Source organism: Carettochelys insculpta, chromosome 2 (genome assembly GCF_033958435.1).
Source record: "Carettochelys insculpta isolate YL-2023 chromosome 2, ASM3395843v1, whole genome shotgun sequence".
Lineage (NCBI taxonomy): Eukaryota > Metazoa > Chordata > Testudines > Carettochelyidae > Carettochelys > Carettochelys insculpta.
Window position 1 is genome coordinate 162,457,238 of NC_134138.1, and position 20,733 is coordinate 162,477,970.

Genomic DNA, 20,733 nt, shown 5'->3' on the forward strand with positions numbered 1-20,733 from the left:
ACCGTTCTACCCCCAATGGCAAAATATGACAACAGACAAATGGGTGCTGGAGATTATAGCCACGGGTTACACAATCCCTTTCCAGTCACTACCACCGACGAAACCCACCATCCAGCCTCTTCTCAGGGACCCTTCTCACGAGGCAAGGCTGAAGCAGGAGGGAGGTCACCTCATGTTCATAGGGGCGGTGGAAAAAGTACCGGAACAATTCCAAGGGAAAGGTTTTTACTCACGCTACTTCCTAACAGAGAAGAAAACAGGAGGCTGGAGGCCGATTTTGGACCTGAGGGGCCTCAACTGATACTTGCGCAAGCAGCGCTTCTGGATGATTACGGTTGCCTCCATACTTAGGCACTGGACGATGGAGACTGGTTTGCAGCCCTCGACTTACAAGATGCTTACTTTCATATAACAATCCACCCGGCATACAGACGCTTCCTCTGCTTCACGGTCAGCAGGGAGCATTTTCAATAGAGGGTTCTTCCGTTCGGCCTATCCTTGGCACCCAGAGTCTTTATCAAAACCCTGGCAGTGGTATCAGCTTACCTGCACAGGCAGAGCATGTTTATTTTTCCATATCTGGATGACTGCCTCCTGAAAGGGGCCTCAAAGACAGAGGTCCTATGCATGATACGTGTCACCGCGAACACGTTTACTTCGCTGGGCCTAGTTATCAACCTTGCAAAGTCAAAGACCGAACCCACGCAAGATATAGAGTTCATAGGGGCGCCCATAAACTCTATCGCATCAAGAGTATACCTGCCCGATGCCTGCTTCCGCACCATCAAATCCTTGGTGCAAGTCATGATTTACAGCCCCGCGGTGCCGATCCTAACATGCCTGCAACTGTTGGGGCACATGGCGGCCGCCACGTTTGTGGTACAGAATGCCAGGTTACACATGCGAAGCCTGCAGGATTGGCTGGCGAGTGTTTACAGACCAGCAGCCTATACCGTCCACAGGGTAGTATCGCCCACGACGGAGGTACGGAAATCGCTAGTGTGGTGGGCAGATCCCAAGAACCTGCTAGTGGGAGTGCCCTTCCACTAACCACAAATTTCCATTTTTCTTACAACTGACACCTCCCACACAGGATGGGGAGCGCACATTGGCAGCAAGGTGACACCAGGGCTATGGTCCCCCGCGGAACAGACACTGCACATAAACATACTGGAGCTCAGATCAGTGTTCAGTGCCTGCAGACATTTTCGGAAATACCTGCACGGCAAAGTAGTCGGGATCAATACCGACAATACCTCCACCATGTTCTACATCAATCGACAAGGAGGGGCATGTTCCCGTGCGCTATGCGCAGAAGCAGTCCGATTGTGGAATTGGTGCATTGCCAACAACATAACGTTGAAAGCCTCGTACTTGCCGGGCGCCCACAACATGAAGGCAGATCAACTAAGCAGGCACTTTGTACTCACGCACGAATGGCAGATCCGCTCCGACCTGATACGACACACATTTCACACCTGGGGGTTTCCCCAAGTCGATTTGTTTGCCACCCAGCGCAACAAGAAATGCCCTCAGTACTGCTCCAGGGCAGGAGTAGGGCGGGGGTCCCTGGGGGACACCTTCATGATCTCATGGAAGGGCCCTCTGCTCTATGCATTTCCCCCCACAACACTTATCCACAAGGTTCTGCAGAAAGCCAGAAGGGAGAGAGCTCGCATGATACTCATAGTTCCAACTTGGGACCGACAACAATGGTTTCCCCTGCTTCTGCGCATGTTGGATCGTCCGCCACTCCCCCTACCGGTAGTGCCGGACTTCCTCACGCAGACTCAGGGGTCCATAGTACAACCGCACCCTCAGGGACTCCGCCTACAAGCATGGTTAATCCATGGCTCAGCGCCTTAGAGAGCACGTGTACGGAGGGGGTAATACAAGTCTTAGACTGTAGCCGAAGGACCTCCACCAGGTGGACTTACAAACAGAAATGGACACGCTTTACTGCCTGGTGCTCTGCCAAACAGCTCCTCTTGATGCCCCTGTGATTCTAGAATACCTGCTGGACCTCAAACGAGACGGGCTCTCTCTATCCTCGCTAAAGGTCCACCTCGCACCTATGTCAGCTTTTCGGCACAAAGAGGAAGGGCCCACCGTATTCGCCTATCCTATCGTCACAAGGTTCGTGAAGGGGCTGGTAAACCTGTACCTTCCTCGAAAACCGCTACCACCGTCGTGGAGTTTGGACTTGGGGCTCCACACGCTATCGGGACCACCCTTCCAACCATTAGCCACGGTACCCCTCCGACTACTTACCATGAAAACGACCTTCCTTCTTGCGATTACGTCAGCCGGCAGGGTGAGCTCACTCGCAGCAGTGATGGCAACGCCACCCTGCACAGTGTTCTCAAAGGAGGCGGTGATCTTGCAGTTACACCCAGCCTTTGTTCCGAAAGTTTCCTCGGAGTTCCACGTTAACGAACCAATAGTATTACCCTCATTTTACCCAAAGCCTCACAGCTCCGGCAAGGAGGCGCGCCTGCATCTCCTAGATGTGAGGAGGGCATTGGCCTTTTACATAGACAGAACTAAGCCCTTCCGGAAAATGGACAGGCTTCTGGTGTCTCTCGCTCCCAGGTCGAAAGGGGAAGGCCTCTCTCCCCAGAGAATTTCAAATCACATTGTCCTGTATAAAACTGTGCTACGAGCTTCGAAAGACTCCTTTGCTAGCCCCGCCCAGGGCTCACTCCACCAGAGCAGTGACGGCATAAACGGCCTTCAAGGGAATCATGTTGAAAGACATTTGCAGAGCGGCGACTTGGTCATCCTACGACACCTTCGCCAAACATTATGCCCTGCATCGGGTATTCGATGAGGATACCCGTCTGTCGACAGCAGTCCTCCTGGGGGCAAGCTGCACATGAATCAAGTACCACCTCCTTACTTTGGGTTACTGCTGGTAGTCACCTACTGTGGAGCACCCACGAGGACCACTTGAAGAAGAAAGAGAAATTACTCACTTGTAGTAACGATGGTTCTTCGAGATGTGTCCTCGTGGGTGCTCCGCTACCCGCCCATCCTCCCCGCTTCGGATCTCTGTCCGGTGTTTTTCAGGAGCATCCGGGGCGGTTGGTCAAGGAACTGGCAGGGACTGGATTGCGCACATGGCCGGGGGCGTGCAAGGGAGCAGTGCACATCAGCGCATGCGCGATCCAGTGGAAACTGCTAGAAGAATTCCGGTCTGCGGCGCCAGGCGAGCCCGACACCTACTGTGGAGCACCCACGGGGACACATCTCGAAGAACCATCGTTACTACAAGTGAGTAACGTCTCTTTCTCTGCGCAAGGTAAAGTACATAAATGTTTCCTAAAGAACAAAAATCACACACTCTAGCAAGATATAAATATTGATTATTTAATTATTACCTAAAAGTGTAACCAGGTTTATGGAAGCTTTTCTTTCTGCTGGGAAAGGGGGTTCTCAAGCTGGGAATTGAGGGTATTATGTTGGGGGTCATGAGCTTGTCAGCCTCCACCCTATCCTCACCTCTTCACCTTCAGCATTTATAATAGTGTTAAATATAAAAATAGTTTTTAATTTATCAGGGAAGGGGGGGTGTCACACTTAAAGGCTTGCTGTGTGAAAGTGCACACCAATACAAAAGTGTGAGAACCAATGGACTAGTACACTCTAAATAGTTCCATGGATTCATTGTTTACAGTTAGGGTGCATATCTTAAGTTTACCCATTGTTTATTCAAAGTTTACAAGTGCCCCTCTTTCTGTTTGGTTTAGAAATTTAGCTGAATCAAATAATGCTATAAGATGAGGGCCAATGTAAGAATTGATCTTTAGTTAACCTTTTAGCATATTATGTTAAAATCTACATTAATGCAATGTTAAATTTGTAAATGTGAGTTTTTTCACAATCATTAGGATTCAACAAACAAACCACTCCTTAATCTCATCTGCTTTCTTACTGCTGCGTTTATCTGTATTTCATTTCTGAAATTGCATTTACTAATGTTGGCTTATTTTTTGTGAAGGATTGCCATCTAGATGAATCTATTTATATGTCTCCACTGCAGTGAGACATACACAACTTGGGGCTCAAAGGGCTCAGGCTGCAGAGCTATTTCTTGCTGTAAATGCTTGGATTTAGGCTGCAGTTCAAGCTCTGGGTCCCTCCCTCCTTGCAGGATCCTAAAACCTGGGCCAAAAGTCTACACCATGATTAAACAGCCCTTAGACTAAGTCCTTCAAGCCAGAGTCAGAACGAGCCAGCCATAGATTTTTTTATTGAAGCATAGACATACCTTAACTGACTTGAAGTAAAACACTGATCACCTGTCCTGAAACCAAAATTAGTCTTAGTAGCTGCAATATCAAAGGCCCAGTGCTGAAAATTTGAGGATGGGCCTTTATGTTTGTGTCTACTTTGAAAGGATGTGGCCCCGTGTTTTGCTGTTTTTGCCAGTATGTCTCAGTACTGACTGTAAACACTCATCATCCCATATTACTGCTGAACAAACACAGCTGCTTCCAGCTAACAATGCCAGATTGTGGGGTGTGATTTTTTTTCTTTTATTGGACATATGAGCACTGAGACCTAGATTAAGACCACAAAAAACATTTGCAGATTGACTGTCTTAGCGTGAGATGTTATTCTGTGCTTCCAAAAGGGGGCACACATAGGAGGGAAGTGAGCAGTGCAAAGGGTAAAGACTCATAAATAAGAATCTAGTTCAGCATGTACTAGTCTATTACTTCGCACTTTAAAAAGAACTTTTACTGCTATTCAGGAAAAATATTTAAAATACAAAGTTAGTGAACGTACCTGGAATTTACTTAGTTAAGTGCAATTCAACAGAAAAGTGTCATTGAACAAGAAGAAAAAAATCACAAGCCAGTTTATAATTCAATTCTGTCTGCAGCTTTAACTATATAAAATACGACTTTTAGAGCAGAATCTCTTGGTGGTATTTGTAATTATGCACATAAAATACTTTCTTTTATTTTAAGGCCATGGAACATCCTTTAACATAGATTGTAATGTATGTTCTTGTTTTGCTGGGAACTTGATATGTTCCACTCGTCAGTGTCTTAATGAACATAGCTCAGAAGATGAACGTCGCATGTTTACAGGTAATGTTTTCCAAAATACAGGAACGTTATTACTAGTTTGTGAGTTGTAAAAGGTTGATTTAGAGCTCTTCCTGCAGTTTGCCCTGAAAATTTCAGTGACTATTCACTTTGGCTCTGTTGCTTTTTTCTCAAGAACTGATCTGCCCTAGAAATTTACATTGGTATAACTGCATGTCTCTGGGGGTGCTGATTTTTCACACCCCGACAGATATAGCTATACCAACATGACGCTAGTATAGACAATACTGCGTCAACAGAAGAATTCCTCTGTCAGTTTAGCTCCTGCCTCTGTGGAGGGAGGAGGGGGCACTATCTGTGCCAATAGCAGAAGCACTCTCACCGGCACAGTGTCCACGTTGAAGGACTGCAGTGGTGCAACTCCAGCTGTGGTGGTTAAAGTGTAAACATACCCTAAGTTTTTGCCCATATTTGAAGCCAGTGTAGATCACATATTGAGTCCAGACTTGTACCAACACAGCTCAGTATGCTCCACCTGTTGGTTACACAGACTGTAGTATTTTGTACGTTTTCTGTCAATGGAAATAAACAAGCAGAATTACTGATCTGTATGTTAATTTTTCAGGTCTACCATGTAACTGTGCCGATCAGTTTGTTCCAGTATGTGGACAAAATGGACGCACATATCCAAGTGCATGCATAGCCCGATGTGTTGGGCTCCAGGACAATCAGTTTGAATTTGGATCATGTATCTCCAAGGATCCTTGTCACCCTAACCCATGTTCCAAAAATCAGAGGTAAAGATTATATGTAGGGTGACCATCTGTCCCATTGTCCCCAGGACAGTCCCATATTTTAGTTGTCAGGCAGGCGTCCCCACTTTTTTAACAAAAGGGCAAATTGTCCTATATTCACTCTCCTGCTGAGCTCTCCAAGGTAGTACAGGTGCACAGCTGGAGGTAAAATGAACCAGGAGCCAGTCAGACAGCATGTGCATGACGTACTGACTGGGAGGTATGCAGGCAGCAGCAGGAGAGGGAGCCAGCTGCCCCTGCAGCTAGAGAGCCTCCATCCCCTCTCAAGCAGCCTCCCTCTCCAGCTGGGAAGTGCCCCCTGGCAGGGCAGTAGCCTGTTGCCAGCAACCCGAGTAATGAGGCAGCTGGGGAACTGCACCCACAAGGCGGCAGCCCCATTCCCAGAGCTCCACAGCTTGAGACAGCTGAGGAGCTCTGTTCCCAGTTCCCTGAGGCATGGGGCAGCCAGGAGCTAAATTCCGAGACCCTGAGGCAGGGGGCAGCCAGGAGCCTCCCGTGCAGGACAGCCGACCTCCATAGCCAGGAAGCCCCAGTTCCTCTGTCAGGGCAGTAGCCCTACTGCCAGCACCTAGAGGTGTGGGGAAGCCAGGGAGCTCCTACACAGGGCAGCAGCCCTGTTCCCATAGCCTCGAGGCATGGGGCAGCCAGGAGCCGCACGCACAGAGTGGCTGCCCTCTGCAGCCAGGAAGTGCATCCCCCCACCCCAGCAGGGTGGTAGCTTCATTGCTGGTGCCTCAAGGCATGGGGCAGACAGGGAGCCACAATCATTCGCCCCATCCCCCACAGGGCAGCAGCTCCCACAGGGCAACCACCCCTGGAGCCGGAGATCTCCTGCAGGGTTGGCAGTTAGTTCCTGGCAGCCCACGGTGTGACACAGCTGGAGCACCTTCAGAGTGGGGCAGCTGCATAGGCCACCTCCCGCAGTGCTTATCCATGGGGAAGCAGTCCCATTTCTAGTGCCCCAATGCTTAGGGCAGCCAGCCAGCTGCTCTGCTAGGCTGCATTCCTGGTGCCCTGTGGCTGGGCAGCCACTCCTGCACTGGGCAGTTGCCCCCACAGGTGTGCAGGCTGCAGTCATCATCCCTAGTGGTTCCTGTATATGCCAGCCAGCAGGCTGCAGCCACCATCCCTGAGTTCCTCTGCCCACACTGGGATGCTGCAGCCCCTATGCCCGGGGCACCACTGTGGGGCAGGAGCCCCAGTGTCCAGTGCCCCATTGTGGTACAGCAGCTGGGAGTGGCAGGACTTTATCCAGCATTCCCTGTGTGTTCTCTGTGGAGGAGAAGCCTATGGGGCAGTGTCAGGGCTGGAAGCATCACATACTGGAGGACAGCAAGGTGAGGACAAAGCAGGCACTTCTAAAGAGTGGTAAGTGCTTGACTGTAAGTATATCTCTTTAATTTTTTTGCCTACTAGTTATAATAATATAGTATGTGTTCTTAATGCGTGCTCAGTAAATATAACGTTATTTTGAACATTTGTACCGCATAGGTCTGATCGATTTCCACTGATATATATATTATTGTTAGGGTGACCGTATTTCCCTATGCCAAATATGGGACACGTAGTAAAATTGCTCAGGCTTCATTCAGTGAGTTGAGTGGAAATCAATCAGACCTAAGCAGTGCAAATATTTAAAATAATGTTACATTTACTGAGCACCCATTAAGAACACTTACTACATTATTACAACTAGTAGGCAAAAAATTTAAAGATAAATATTTTTACAATTAAGTAGTTACCGCTCTTTAGAAGTTCCTGCTTTGTCCTCACCTGGGGCGGGTGTGTGTGTGTGTGTGTGTGTGTGTGTGAATACACAATACTTCACTCTCTAAGAGCTTGTCTACACTAGCTCCCTACTTCAAAGGGAGCATGGTAAGTAGGGTGTTGGGAGATTATTAATGAAGTGCTGCGGTGCATATGCAGCACTTCATTAAGCAAATTCCCCCCCGTGGCAACTTCGAAGTGTTAAACTTCGAAGTGCCGGCTCATGTCTAGCCACAGCTCACCTGCTGGTACTTAGAAGTGCCTGGGGTACTTCGAAGCCCCAAAATTTTGAGGAGTAAAGGGACTTCGAAGTACCCCCGGCACTTTGAAGTACCTGTGGGTGAGCTGTGGCTAGACGTGAACCAGCACTTTGAAGTTTGGCACTTAGAAGTTGCGGCAGGGGGGAATTTGCTTAAGTAAGTGCTACATATGCACCGCAGCACTTCATTAATAAACTCGCAACACCCTACTTACCATGCTCCCTTTGAAGGAGGGAGGTAGTGTAGAGAAGCCGTAAGAAATCAAGTAAATTAGTGGGAATTTGTGAGATACCGAATTTCTATTTTCTAATAGTCGAGAGACAGACGGCATGAAGCATTCATTTTTTGTTCTCTTGATTATTTCTGTAATGTTAACATTTTCTTTAATATGCATGCCATAGAATCTACTTTTAAAAATGAAACAAAATTATTATGTAATTATGACACTGAGGTACTAGATGGTCTATAGAATTAAAAATAAGATATGAGACATTTTACCTCTTTGTAACTTTTGTTCAAGTTACCATCTGATGTCTGTTCAGTCCAATAATTAAAGAAAGGAACTGAGTCAAGAGCCCTGGGTTCATTTCACAACTCTTTGAGTGATGAGTGCTTTTTGTAGTCTGTGAAACGAAAAACAACAAGAGTCCTGTGCCGCCTTACAGACTAACATATTTTGGAGGATAAGTTTTCTTGGGCAAAGACCCAATTCGTCAGATGCCTGTAAAATGAAAAGAATACCTACTATTGTAAATCAGTTACGCCTTCTCTTCACATTGTGTAAGGGCTCAGTGTTGCCAGTGCTTAATTGCCAGTGGGGCTTATTATCCTTGTGCACTATAGATTTCTGCAAATACAGCAGAAATTGGCACTAATATTGGGGGATGTGCATTTTATGTATTGTGTCTTTAGCTCTATCATTGGTTTTGTGCCATGTTTTTATGTTCTTTTAAAGACCATCTGACTCTCTATTAAAACAAAACAGCAGAGACTTGGCACAAAACCAATGATAGCGCTAAAGACACAATACATAAAATGCACATCCCCCAATATTAGTGCCAATTTCTGCTGTATTTGCAGAAATCTATAGTGCACAAGGATAATAAGCCCCACTGGCAATTAAGGCAAGCTCCAGAAAAATGACTTAGTGTTAAGAGCAGGTAGAGAAGTTTTGTAGAACAACCATTTGGTTTTCCATCAGTGCATTCATCAAACACTAAAGGTTGGCACTTCTGCCTTTAGCAGAGGGATATCTTGGTAAGAATGTGCTACCCAGTGATTCCCAAATAAAATTCCATATAAAGCATTTACTTTGTAGTAGAAAAGGGATTGGTGTTAATTTATCTTAGCATCTTTTCCCCCTCTATTTCTGTTCTTTGCTGTTCTGTATTTCCCTTAAGTGATAGGTTTGGGGAGATGGCACTGGTAGGAAAGAAAGTTATATTAGGTATTACATTTCCACTTTTGTAAATCTTAGGCTTGATATAGCATGTTGAATGTAAAGGATTAAATTTCACTTAATTGATTTATGTTTAATGGGAATGATGTACTGTCAGCACAGGGTTGAGCTAGAATTGTATGGTATTGCTGTTTTTGTTCTTAAACAGTCAGTTAAATTTTTACTTTGTTATTTTCACGCTGGTTCAGACTCTGACATTTGTTTGAACCTATGTTTGCAAACTTAAATTCAGAAACTGATAGTTTTAGCAAAGTTTATCCCCAAACACTGCAGAATACTTGGAAGGAGGAGGATTTTTGTTTGAATCTCATCTCAGGTTCACTGACCTTGGCAGAAATTTATGCAGTACCATGTTTGTAATGAGTCCTGAAACTTTATTACCTAAAATATTCTGCTACACGTTTCCTACAGCTCTCTCACCCATACCTGACTCTAAAGCTTGTGATAGTGTCTTAAGAGTTAATGTTTCCCTAAATATTTTGAGTTAATAAACCTACATAATGTGAAAATATTATTAATTTATGCAGGTGTATACCAAAGCCACAGGTTTGCTTAACTAGTTTTGAGAAGTTTGGATGTAACCAGCATGAATGTGTGCCGAGACAATTCAACTGTGACCAGCTACAGGATCCTGTTTGTGACACAGATAATATGGAATATAATAATCTGTGTACTTTGTACCAAAAAGGAAAAAATGTATCATACAGAGGTCCATGCCAGGTATGAAATAGTTTTTGCGGCATTCTTAAATGTTCCATTTTCATATGCCATGTTCAACCAGAATTTGTTTCTGGTTCATGAAAAGATTCTTTTTAAAGTAATGCTTTTTCAAAAACCCGTTATCTGACCTGGGGGACTCAAAAAAAAAAAAATCAAAGCAAATCTACATTTGTACCTTTTAGTTATTTTTTAAAGAACTTTTTAGTTTAAAGAATTTTTAAAGACATGTTGGTTTTCAGTGATTGGAAAAACATTAATATTTGTTAATTTGCAACCAGCTATGGACTTGCCATTAATTTGGGTGTTCATTTTCATAACTAGCAAGATACACATTGGTGTACACTTATTTCAATTTAATTTAAATTTATTCAAATTCTTTATTTTATTTTATTTTAATTTTTATGTATTTATTATTATAATTTTTATTTAAAATGGTGAATAATGCATTTCTTATTTACTACATTATTTTTTATTTTCAAGTTCTGGCTAGAAATTTAAATCTAATTAAAATGCACAAAAGTGTTTTAATTTAAAAAACTAATTTAAATATCCTGGAAACATAAGTTTTTCAAAATGTACTTGCTTTAGAATTAGGTGATGTAATCTGTAGTTGGTGATCTGATTGGTTTTGGTCACCTTGTCCTTCAAGATTTTAGCTATAGTACATCTCATTCTCACACCTGTTTTGATTCATGGATTAGAAAAGGAAAACAAGCTTTCCTCTTGCCGTGATTGTTCATTTGCATTCCTAGTTAGGTGCTTGCACGCATGTGCATGGCAGCTGCAAGATTTTTCCTTAGAAAGTTGCAGTAGGGTTGGTCTAGATGCCCTTTGGAGTGTTACGTTCATGGGACTCAATATAGGACCCAGCATCTCCCCCCCATTTCCTTCTTTGCATGGAGTTTAGCTGCAACTTCCTCACACTTGTAGTTTTAAGTCCTCTGGCGGACCCTCTGGCAGGGGTGACGACAACTTTCATGGGGGTAGACCCAGCATTGGTACCGACGTCTATCCTGGCACTGATACCTCGGTCACTGCCACCAGACATGGCAGCACCATTACCCACACTCCCACATATGGTGGCACTGTTGCTGACTCCTTCCTAGATGATGGCACCACATGAAGCTTCTGCTCCAACCCAGCTGGTCTTGGACCCACAGATATTAGTCACTACGGACTTGTCAGGAGCTGAGGGTACTGAGCAGCCTCTCCTGGCTGCTATATTCTTGTCCTCTTCACCAGGTGAGGCGCTGGCAGGCACGACCTTGGCACCTGCTTGAGGAGATCATAGAGATCCTCAGCAGCTACTATGCAGGGAAACTGAAAGATTGGGAATGCAAGTGGAGGAGATCTCAGAAGAGACCGCTCTCATGGTGGGTATTCTTAGTACATCCGTTCCCACACACGCAGCACTGTCCCTCATCTAAACGCTTTCAGACGATGCCGAGACTGTGTGGCAAACCCCAGCCTCATTGCCCCCCGCGGCCTGGAGAAACAAGAAGAAGTACTTTGTACCAGTTGGGAATCTGAACACCGTTCTGTTTCCCCTCCTCCAGAGTCTCTGGTTGTTGATGCTGCCAGCCACAGGGAGGAGCAGGGGTACCTGTGTTCCTCCCTGAAAAAAAGAATGTTGTTTGGTAGGAAAACTTATTTGACAGGAGGTTTACAGCTCCATATTTCTAACCAACAAGCTGTAGTAAGCTGATGCTTTTTTTACTATTTGTCCTTGTTGGCGACGCTAACAGTTGCTTCTGCAGGATTCTAGGGTGGAGTTCATGGCCTTGGTTGAGGAGGGCAGACTTATATCTTCCGTAGGCAGCCTTGGATGCCATGGATGTGATGATGCGTGTCATGGTATCAGGTATTGCCACGAGGAGGGGGTGTATAGCTTTAGGTCTCGGGCCTTCCATGCAAGGTCCAACGGACAATCCAGGACCTCCCATTGGAAAGTCCCTCCCTGTTTTCATAGAAGATGGATAGATAATTACACAATCTCAAAGACTTGAGCAACTTTGAGATCCCTGGGAGCTCACATGCTGGTCACCCTACCATGGGTATTTCACACCCCGCCCTGTATCTTGCCTGTATCAATAGCAGACCAAGATCATAATAGGAGTAGGGGACATAACCATCTGAAACCCATCCTAAATATCAGCGTTGCTTCAGGACATAGACTATGTGTATAGCATGTCAACCTCAAATATTCTAATGCCTTCCTTAATGCTTTCAATACAAAAAAGTTTAATACCCCACAAGCCACTATTTCGGAATAGTTTTACCAGCTTTACTCCTTCTCACAGCATAGCAACAACGCAGTGCCCACTTTGACAAGTGAGGCTGGACAGCTGCAAGAGTGTCCTGGAAGGCCAGTATGTTAGCCCCAAAATATTAAGGACCCTTTGTCTTACAAGCTGAGATGGGATTGACTCAGATCACTTAGGGATGCTTGATTCCAATTAAGGCCTGCCTGAGGCCTTTAAAAACCCCTTCTGTGGGCAGAGAAAAGGGGAAGAGAGAGAGAAGCCCCTGTCAGGCTAGTGACAGGAGGGGAATAAGCTCCTCCAGAGTGAAAGGTTGTGCTCCTTTCTATGGAGGAAACAGCCAAACCTGAGTGCTTGGTATGGGGAAGGACTGTTCCCCCAGGGAAATCATCTGTATGACACGCTGCTCCAGTGAGGAGGCAGTGGTAGGTACCCACTGGGTTTTTGTGGTTTTGTTTGAAACTATTTTCCTTTGTGTTTGGTGGAGGATCACTCTTAGGGCAATCCTGAAGCCTATCCTGAAAATAGGGAAAAGCAAACCCTGCCCAAAGTGGGGTTGATGATACCATGCCCACCATCGCAAGAGGTGGAATTGCTAAGTCTTGAGAGATGAGAGGGGTGCCTTAACACACCCTTCATGTCAGGTGCATTTTCTGGAATGCGGGTATCTGACACAGCCAAAGGTGTCCACCAATAAATTATCTTTTCTCTATGGCCTCCTAAGCAGTTGAGTAGGCTCGTCATTCTGCATATCTGGTGCATCACTAGACTGCAACCACTGCCAAATAAACTAGCTGGCTGTGATCTTTCCTCCTGCTTATGAGAAGAAAGAAATACTGCTTTAATACAGGACTTACAGCACTGAGTTCATCACTTTAATTAAGTGAATTGATTGCTTGCAATGCATTTTTTTCAGTTTCTTTGGAGATTACTCAGTCTGCAGTGTCTTACGCATTCTTGGTTAGTCTTGGTCTACTCTGCAGACTTTCGGCTGCGTAGCTGTGATGGTCAGGGATATGAAGAGGTGTGATCCCTGACTGACGTAACTGTCCACACATAAGTTGCTAGTACAGACAGAGCAATAGTGGCAAAGCTGTGCTTTTAGCTATATAGTGTGTTTCATTTTTGGGGAGCATGGCTTTACTGTTATCAGTCCCAAGCACAGGTGTGCGGTATAGCCAAGTCTCTACTAGGAGTGTTTTGCCAGTCAAGTATACTGGAAGTCCTAAATCACTAAAGCATTCCTTATATAAACATGATCTTTGACTGACTGACTGGATTAGTCTTCTTACTGATGGTTCATACAAGCCTCAAGCTCCTGTTGCATTCACAGCCATGCTGTTTTGATCATGCCTGACGCACCATGTACATCTGGTACTTTGAGTTGCTGATTTTTCCACTAGCACATTTCTAGCCTTCCTTTGATATTCAAGGTAACTTTTAGATAGCTCTGAAAAGGAAGGATTTTTTTTTAATTGTAAAAATCCAGGAGTGGCCATATTTTAAGGGGCTTTTTGTGTTTATGTAATATTGCTATTCTTACCCACTTTTGATTTTATCCTTCTACTTCATGTAGTATTTTCCTATTTTGTTAAACAACCTGGTGCAGTACAAATAATTCTTCTCACAATCTGAAATCAAATATGGCACTTGTACAGATAAGAGGACTAGAGCCCAGTCTGCAGGGCTTCAGATAGCTGCCACTGCCACACTGCCAGTTGGCAGCCATTGCAGATGTGAAATCATTGTTCTATGAACCTTGAGAGATTAAGCATCCCAGGACATGCCACCCCTGGAAAACCTGATTAGGGGCACCCCCCGGCATTTGATTTGTCCAGATGCACTGTCTATTTATGGTGGAAGCTCTAGGAAGCTGTCTTTATTTTTTGGTAGTACGTGTCCTGTTGCAACTAGCAACAGCACTTTTATGATCTGTTTCTGGTTCTAGCCCTACTTTTTTGGATCTGACTTTCAGTCTGACTTCCTATTGACCTTGTTTCTGACTCTGACCCTTGGTTTGACCCCAAGACTCTGGCCCAGCTATCAGGACCTACTCCAGCACTGACTGCTAGGGACATGCTAGATCAATCTGCCTGTGTGCTGGTCATGACAACAGTACATACTGAGAGAGGATAATCAGTCCTCACAAAACTGGTAGGATGAAAAACCGCATGTGGCTAATTTACAGGAACATGCTCAAGAAGCCATCTCTTGATCCTTGACAGTCTTTGTAATATGATGCTGTCACTAATCTTCCAATTTTGGGAAACATGGCAAAAAAATACGTGGCATCCTCAGATCATCTTGGTCTCCATGAACCTATTTGTAAGCCTAGTAATGTGGTACAGAAGCTGTGTCAGTCTTGTTACTTTTAATCTCCTTTAGGAGTTGGGAGAAAAGCACAGTCCGCACCAGTTACTAAGTTTAACTAGTTTAAAGTTTAATAAGAAAATTTTAGGATGCTAAACTAACCAAGTTATGTGTGATGGATTACATAGTTCCTGCAGCACAGGTAGGCCATTTCTGTGATGATCAGATCTATGCTGGTTTTACAGGGTGTGGATTTTGCATTGCTTCAGCCTCTTCTGTTAAGCACACTCTTTTATACATCTCATAACATCAAGCAGTCGCAAATTATTAAAATTGTCTCACCTATAAACATTTTATTCTAAGTGTAGCTCTTCTGCAGTGCAGAGCTGGCAGCAACCAGGGATGTTCTTTATCTAGTGATCTTCTTCAACATTACAACACAGAACCAGCTTAAGCCTTCAGCCAGTAACCTGTGAAAATTATATACAACCCCATGGTGCCTCTGAAAGGCAATACTTCCTCTCTTGCAAGCAGAGTCTGTGTGTAGAAAAGAAACTTTCAGTGGTAGGAAGGAAGGCACTCAGCATTAATTAGGGAAGATGTCACAAGCAGGAGTCATAACCATAAAGCTATGAGTAGGTACCCCTCTCAAAGTACATGGGGCAGTACCTTCTGCCTCAGGTTCTTGACTTCTGCAACCAAAGATTCCTTTTCTGTGCCTCACCAGTCGTTCATTGGCAAGCCTACTGTCAGAAGACGAAGAAAAAAACATGACTTGCCTTTCATAAGTGTTATTCTTTGAGATGTGTGGCTCATGTCAATTACAAGACCCCAGAGCTATGTGGCCATGATGGTGCCATTTGAGGGGTTGGGAAGCTGCACAGCCAACCTGATGAATACCACTATGGAAAAACCTTCCAGCAGTTGTGCATGGACTCCTAATTGTTATAGACATGAGCCGTACATCCTGAAGAGCAATGGTTACAAAAAATATGTAGCTAGTTTTTTTTTTTTTTTTAAATGATCCCGGGTCCCTGACGTTGGCATTGGGGTTGCTGATTGACTAGTTCTGTCCACTCAGTATTATCCTCTCAGTCTGTCTTACTAGTAAGATGTGTACCTGTCTAGTAAATCAGACATTTTGTCTGGCTTGCTTTGTCTTGTTATCTACACAGGCCCAGAATGTACTGTAGATAAGACACAAACCAGCTTTGATTTTTAGTTTCAGCAGAGTTTTAGTAACGTCAAGATAAATTCAGAAAGCAGCAATGTTCCCTTTTACATTTCCTTTTAAGGTTCTTAAACAGTCATTTATTTTATAATATTGTGTAATACATATTTGTCTAACACAGTTCATTAATACAGTTCTTTGTAAGTTGGACAAAGATCAAATGATTAGGACTGAGGTAAAAGTGGACTGGTGCAGGCTGAGATGGAGCACTGTTGAGATCGAGCCACGTCAGGCTGATATGGAACACTGGTGAGATCCAGCCTCCAGTACCAGCATGTATATGATCCCCCCTCTCCCCCACAATCAGCCACCCTGCTGGTAGGGTCCCACAGTGTTGCCAGATCCTATGGGCAGGGCTGCTGGTGGGGGCATAGGAAAAGGGTTGTGTGTGTGGGCTGGCAATTTAAAAGAGCTTGGGCTCCTAGTGGCCACTGTGGTGACCATCCAGGAATAGCTGGTGGCATCTGGCTTGTGGTTCCGCGTCTTGCGTAAGCCTCTGCTTCTCCCAGGGGCCAGAGCTACTGCCCTCACCTTGCCCTGGAGGGACCCAGCATATCGGTAAATCTCACAACTTACTTTCACCCTGGTCCATGATGTCAGCTATTTTTGATGCTACTAGAAGAGAGAGTCGTTACTGTCAGAGGTGTAGTCCCTAGCAAGGGAAACTGGAGTTGAACGTTTCTCTACTTATTTTTTCCATTTGAAAGGATTTAGAGAATAGTGTATGACAGCTTATATCTGGGAGCACTCCGCAGGAGACTTTGAATTCAATTCACTTCTCTCCTTGATCCAACAGTTTGAGTTTGTTGGCCTGTCAAGTACATTGCATGGCTTGTCTGTCTCCTACAATTTTCCCGAGTACATTGGTTTCTTTCAGCAGGGTGTTGGGGTTTTTCTTAATTGGCACCTAGTACCTGTTTATTTTTATATTCATTTGTACGTGTGCCTAGAAGGCCTGATAGGGACATTTCTACAAACTAAAAAAGAAAAACCAATCATCAAACAAACATACGTATGTTGGGCTGAAATCTATAATAGTAGTAATACATTTTACTACTTTGAAAGTGTTTATAATGTTATATCTTTCTAAATGTTCTATTTACTGAAGTTATTTTAAGAACATGAAAACCCATCCAGAATGCACTTTTTTGGTTCTGTTTTAGTGCCTGTTCTCCAATACCTGATTTTTAACACTGTCCCAGTTTCCCTTCCATTAACAGAAGTAAATCTTGGGTGCATCTTAAACCTATAGTATTTATATTCTTCCATTGTCTTGTCTAGTAACAATAATCCTTTCATTTTCCGTTGCTTAAAATTATTTGGGGTATTTGCTCTAGATTTCCATTTGGGGCTTTTAACACATTTTGTTAGCATGCGCAACTTTTACCCATGTAATAATCAACTTGATGAATGTAATAATTTAAAACCTACTGTAAGGTCGTCTTGACGTATTGTGTCCAGTGTGAATAAACCAAGTTTTTTGCACTTTTTCACACACTCTTTTTCAGTCCTTCTGCAAATCAGTGGAACCAGTATGTGGACATAATGGTGAAACCTACAGTAATGTATGTGCTGCCTATTCTGACCGAGTGGCTGTGGACTACTATGGACATTGTCAAGCTGTAGGAGTTATCTCAGACTATATTTTTCAAACAGAATGCATCTCTGTGAAGTGTCCTCCTCTTTCTACAACTGGATGCAAACCAGTTATTCCACCAGGTACATTTGTTGGCTGCTGTTAATGGTTAATCAAGATATGAGTGTGTCTGAGAGCGACTCATATAAGCAATTTTATGTGGACCAAAATATCTTGTGTTGAAGGGGGGGACACCTTTGTGTGGTTTTCATTAACAAACAGATGATGTGCTTCAGAGCTGGATACTGTGAAGGTGATGCAGATGAGTTAGTTTTCCAGTGTATAAACAAAAGCTAGCTGGCTGAGATATTTTCTGCTTTGGTTTCACTTGCTGTGAGAAGTTACGTGGTGTTTTTGACATGGCATGTTCTAAATGGTTGGAATACTATATCTTTGAAGGTTTGCTCTTTCTTAATGCTTTGTCAATTGTCATCAGCAGGACTGATGTCTATAGATCCTGAGTTAAATAGTGGGGCTTGTCATAAGGAATTTTCAGTGAATGGTGTTAGACTCTGCAACCTCTGGTCTTACCTAGGTTAAAATTTTGTTGATAGCTTGGGTGACGCCTTCTCAAATGTGCAGACAACTTGAAGTGATTGCTGGGAGAAGTGTGAATTTCCTATTCAATTCCAATGGGATGCTAATTTTGAAATCTAAAATATGTTAACATTCTAAACTGTGTTTCACTGCTGATGTAGTAGTTTTTCACATCTTATATGGAGAATTTAATAGCAAAATAAATAACACATGGGCCACTCTACTGATTGTATTACTCATTTTCATGATTAATGGATTCAAAATCTCAGTTATATTTTATGGGAAAAGCTACCACTAAATTTTCAATCTGGTGTGGCAAAAGTCATAATCCAGACAGATCCATCTTATTGCAGAATGTGCACAGCTGTCATTAGAGAAAAATGCATATCATGATGAAATACAAAGATCTATGTCCTCTTCTGTATTGAAGTACAATATTGGTCAGTGTTGCTTTGTAGTGAACTACCTGTGTGTGGATACCAAACAGCAGTGCCAAACTGTATTTAAAGTAGTAGCAGCAGAGGACTGCATTCTTGGGCCAAGGAGGAGTGTGCTTTATGTCAAAGACAGAGCAGAGGAATAATAAAATGCCTTGGCACAAGGTAAAAAGTTCAGTGCCCATACTTAAAACTGTTTTAGACATTTGCTGTTGCTTTTGAGATTTTAGGGTTTTCCCCACAATTGTCTGACTTGTATACTAAATGTGAGTGATTTCACCCTGATTCTGCAGGACATTTCCATTTAATGCTATTTTTTAATCTCATACAAATTAGTGCTTTATGCTTGGGCATGTAAATAACTAGTGTTGCATTCAGTTTGAAGGCTACATCTGCACTGTGAGAGGCATTCAAATGTATAAAAATTGATTTTGTGATGCTGGGTGTTATAAATTGGAATTTGAATATCCACAACTTTATGGCTGCCACACTCAATCGCCAGACATCGACTGTTGCAGCCAGTGCCTTGTGGGAGCCTATCCCACAGTTCCTAGTTCCCTCATCCCCATAGCTTTCTGGATATTTTCACTGGTTCAGCATGGGAAAAAATGCCTCACGAGTGGTTGTGGGTAAGTGATGTCATCTTCCCACACTGCATTGCCCTCATTCCCCTCCCGTGGAAAGGAAATGGCCATTTTTCCAGGCGGAAGGAAGGAAAAGTAGGACATCAACAAAAATCGCCAAGTAGCTGAAATCTCTTGCTTCTACAACTGAATTGCTTTTTATAACTATAGCTGTAACTGAATTATCAAAGATTTTACAAAAAGCAGCAGGTGTCTGTCATCTCAACTGGCCCTCCAGCCATCGTTCCCCATCCTTTGATTACATATGATCCCTGAAAATAATACAGGAACAATGCTAAGTTTGAAGAGAGTGGGGTAGTAAAAGTTTTTTTTGGGGAAAAAAAGATTTTATGAGACAGGGTTTTTGGCTTCCTAGTCCATTGCACATCTTCTGTGCCCTGGTATCACCCAATAGTCTATGTCTTCTCAGCTGGCCCTCCACCCACTCTTCCCTGTGTTAAGAGGGCCAAAGCTTGAAGAGAGAGGATGGAAAAGGTTAGGAAAAAGATTTTTGGCTTCCCTCTACTCTGTGCAGAGTTGTCCAACACAGGGAATGGAACTTGCCAAATTTCAGCAAGCTGTGTTGCTGAGATGAGGGGGCTAGCCCCTATTGACTGTTAGGGTACCAGACCCCCCATCCCAGAGGATGAAGGTCCAGTTGACATGATCCCCAAAAATATTTTTGGGCAGGGGATGTATAGGGGGCATGGCCTGAGGGGCAGTTGAGATGGTCTCCCCAGATGTCTGCAAGACCCCGCAAGTCTTAGCCACTGTGGGAGACTCCCCCCCCCCGATGGCAGTAAGCCCCTGAAAATATTTTTTGGCATAGGGGTGGGGGTGGTGTGGCTTGAGGGCCAGTTGAAGCGATTCCTCTGGGCAGAAGCAAGCCCCTGCAAGTCTTAGCCACCGGGGAAAGCTTCCTCCAGGCAGCAGCAAGCCCCTAAAAATCTTAGCCACCAGGGGAGACTATCCCTGGGTGGCAGCAAGCCCCTGAAAATCGTAACTGCTGGGGGGAGACTCGCCCCTGGGAGACAACCTACACCCAAAAATCTTTCCTGCTTTTGGAGCCCTCACTGTATGCAAGCCAGGACATGATGCTACCTGGCAGCATGGTCTGCACTGAACGGCAGCCACATCCTTATATTGGGTCAGAGGCTAGTCATGTAATGTGGCTGGGCATGAGAGAGACCCTGACTGCATAGCGCCTCCAGGGGTGGGGAGGAGGCCTGCACAAATGTAACCCATAGAAAATAAGTTTCTTGGCCTCTCATACAAGCATGATGCTGCCCGACATCCCAGCTGCCACGTGATGCGCAGAGCAGGGACTGTCGCCAGCCCATAGAAGAAAAAAATTGCTCAGCTAGCAAAGGTAGAGACAAAGTCATGAACTCTATGTTGGAACTATTTTGAATGGGTAGATACTCTCACAGCACTGATAGCAAAGAAAGAAAGACGTTACTCAGCTTCTCATACAAACATGATTCCACAGCCACGGGCTACCTGGTTTCAAATTCATGGGCTTCCTGTTACCTAATTTCTGTGCACCTGGAGAGCAGCAGAGATGGAAGCGGCCAAAGTGGGGCATTCTGGGATACATATGGGACACCTCTGGAGGCTAAT

The 20,733-nt window shown here is 44.3% G+C and overlaps 1 protein-coding gene across 3 annotated transcripts in view; it reads left to right on the plus strand.

Annotated features, from left to right (window-relative positions):
• The window catches only part of RECK (reversion inducing cysteine rich protein with kazal motifs), a 166,797-nt gene that overhangs the window by 119,762 nt on the left and 26,302 nt on the right, over nt 1-20,733 (plus strand). For 2 of the 3 annotated variants that reach the window (XM_074987944.1, XM_074987946.1), the window contains 4 exons: nt 4,977-5,099; nt 5,683-5,854; nt 9,886-10,078; nt 17,389-17,599. In XM_074987944.1, the coding sequence (XP_074844045.1) occupies nt 4,977-5,099; nt 5,683-5,854; nt 9,886-10,078; nt 17,389-17,599 (699 nt within the window). The remainder of the gene's footprint in view (nt 1-4,976; nt 5,100-5,682; nt 5,855-9,885; nt 10,079-17,388; nt 17,600-20,733) is intronic. The other variant, XM_074987945.1, reaches the window with a different exon arrangement.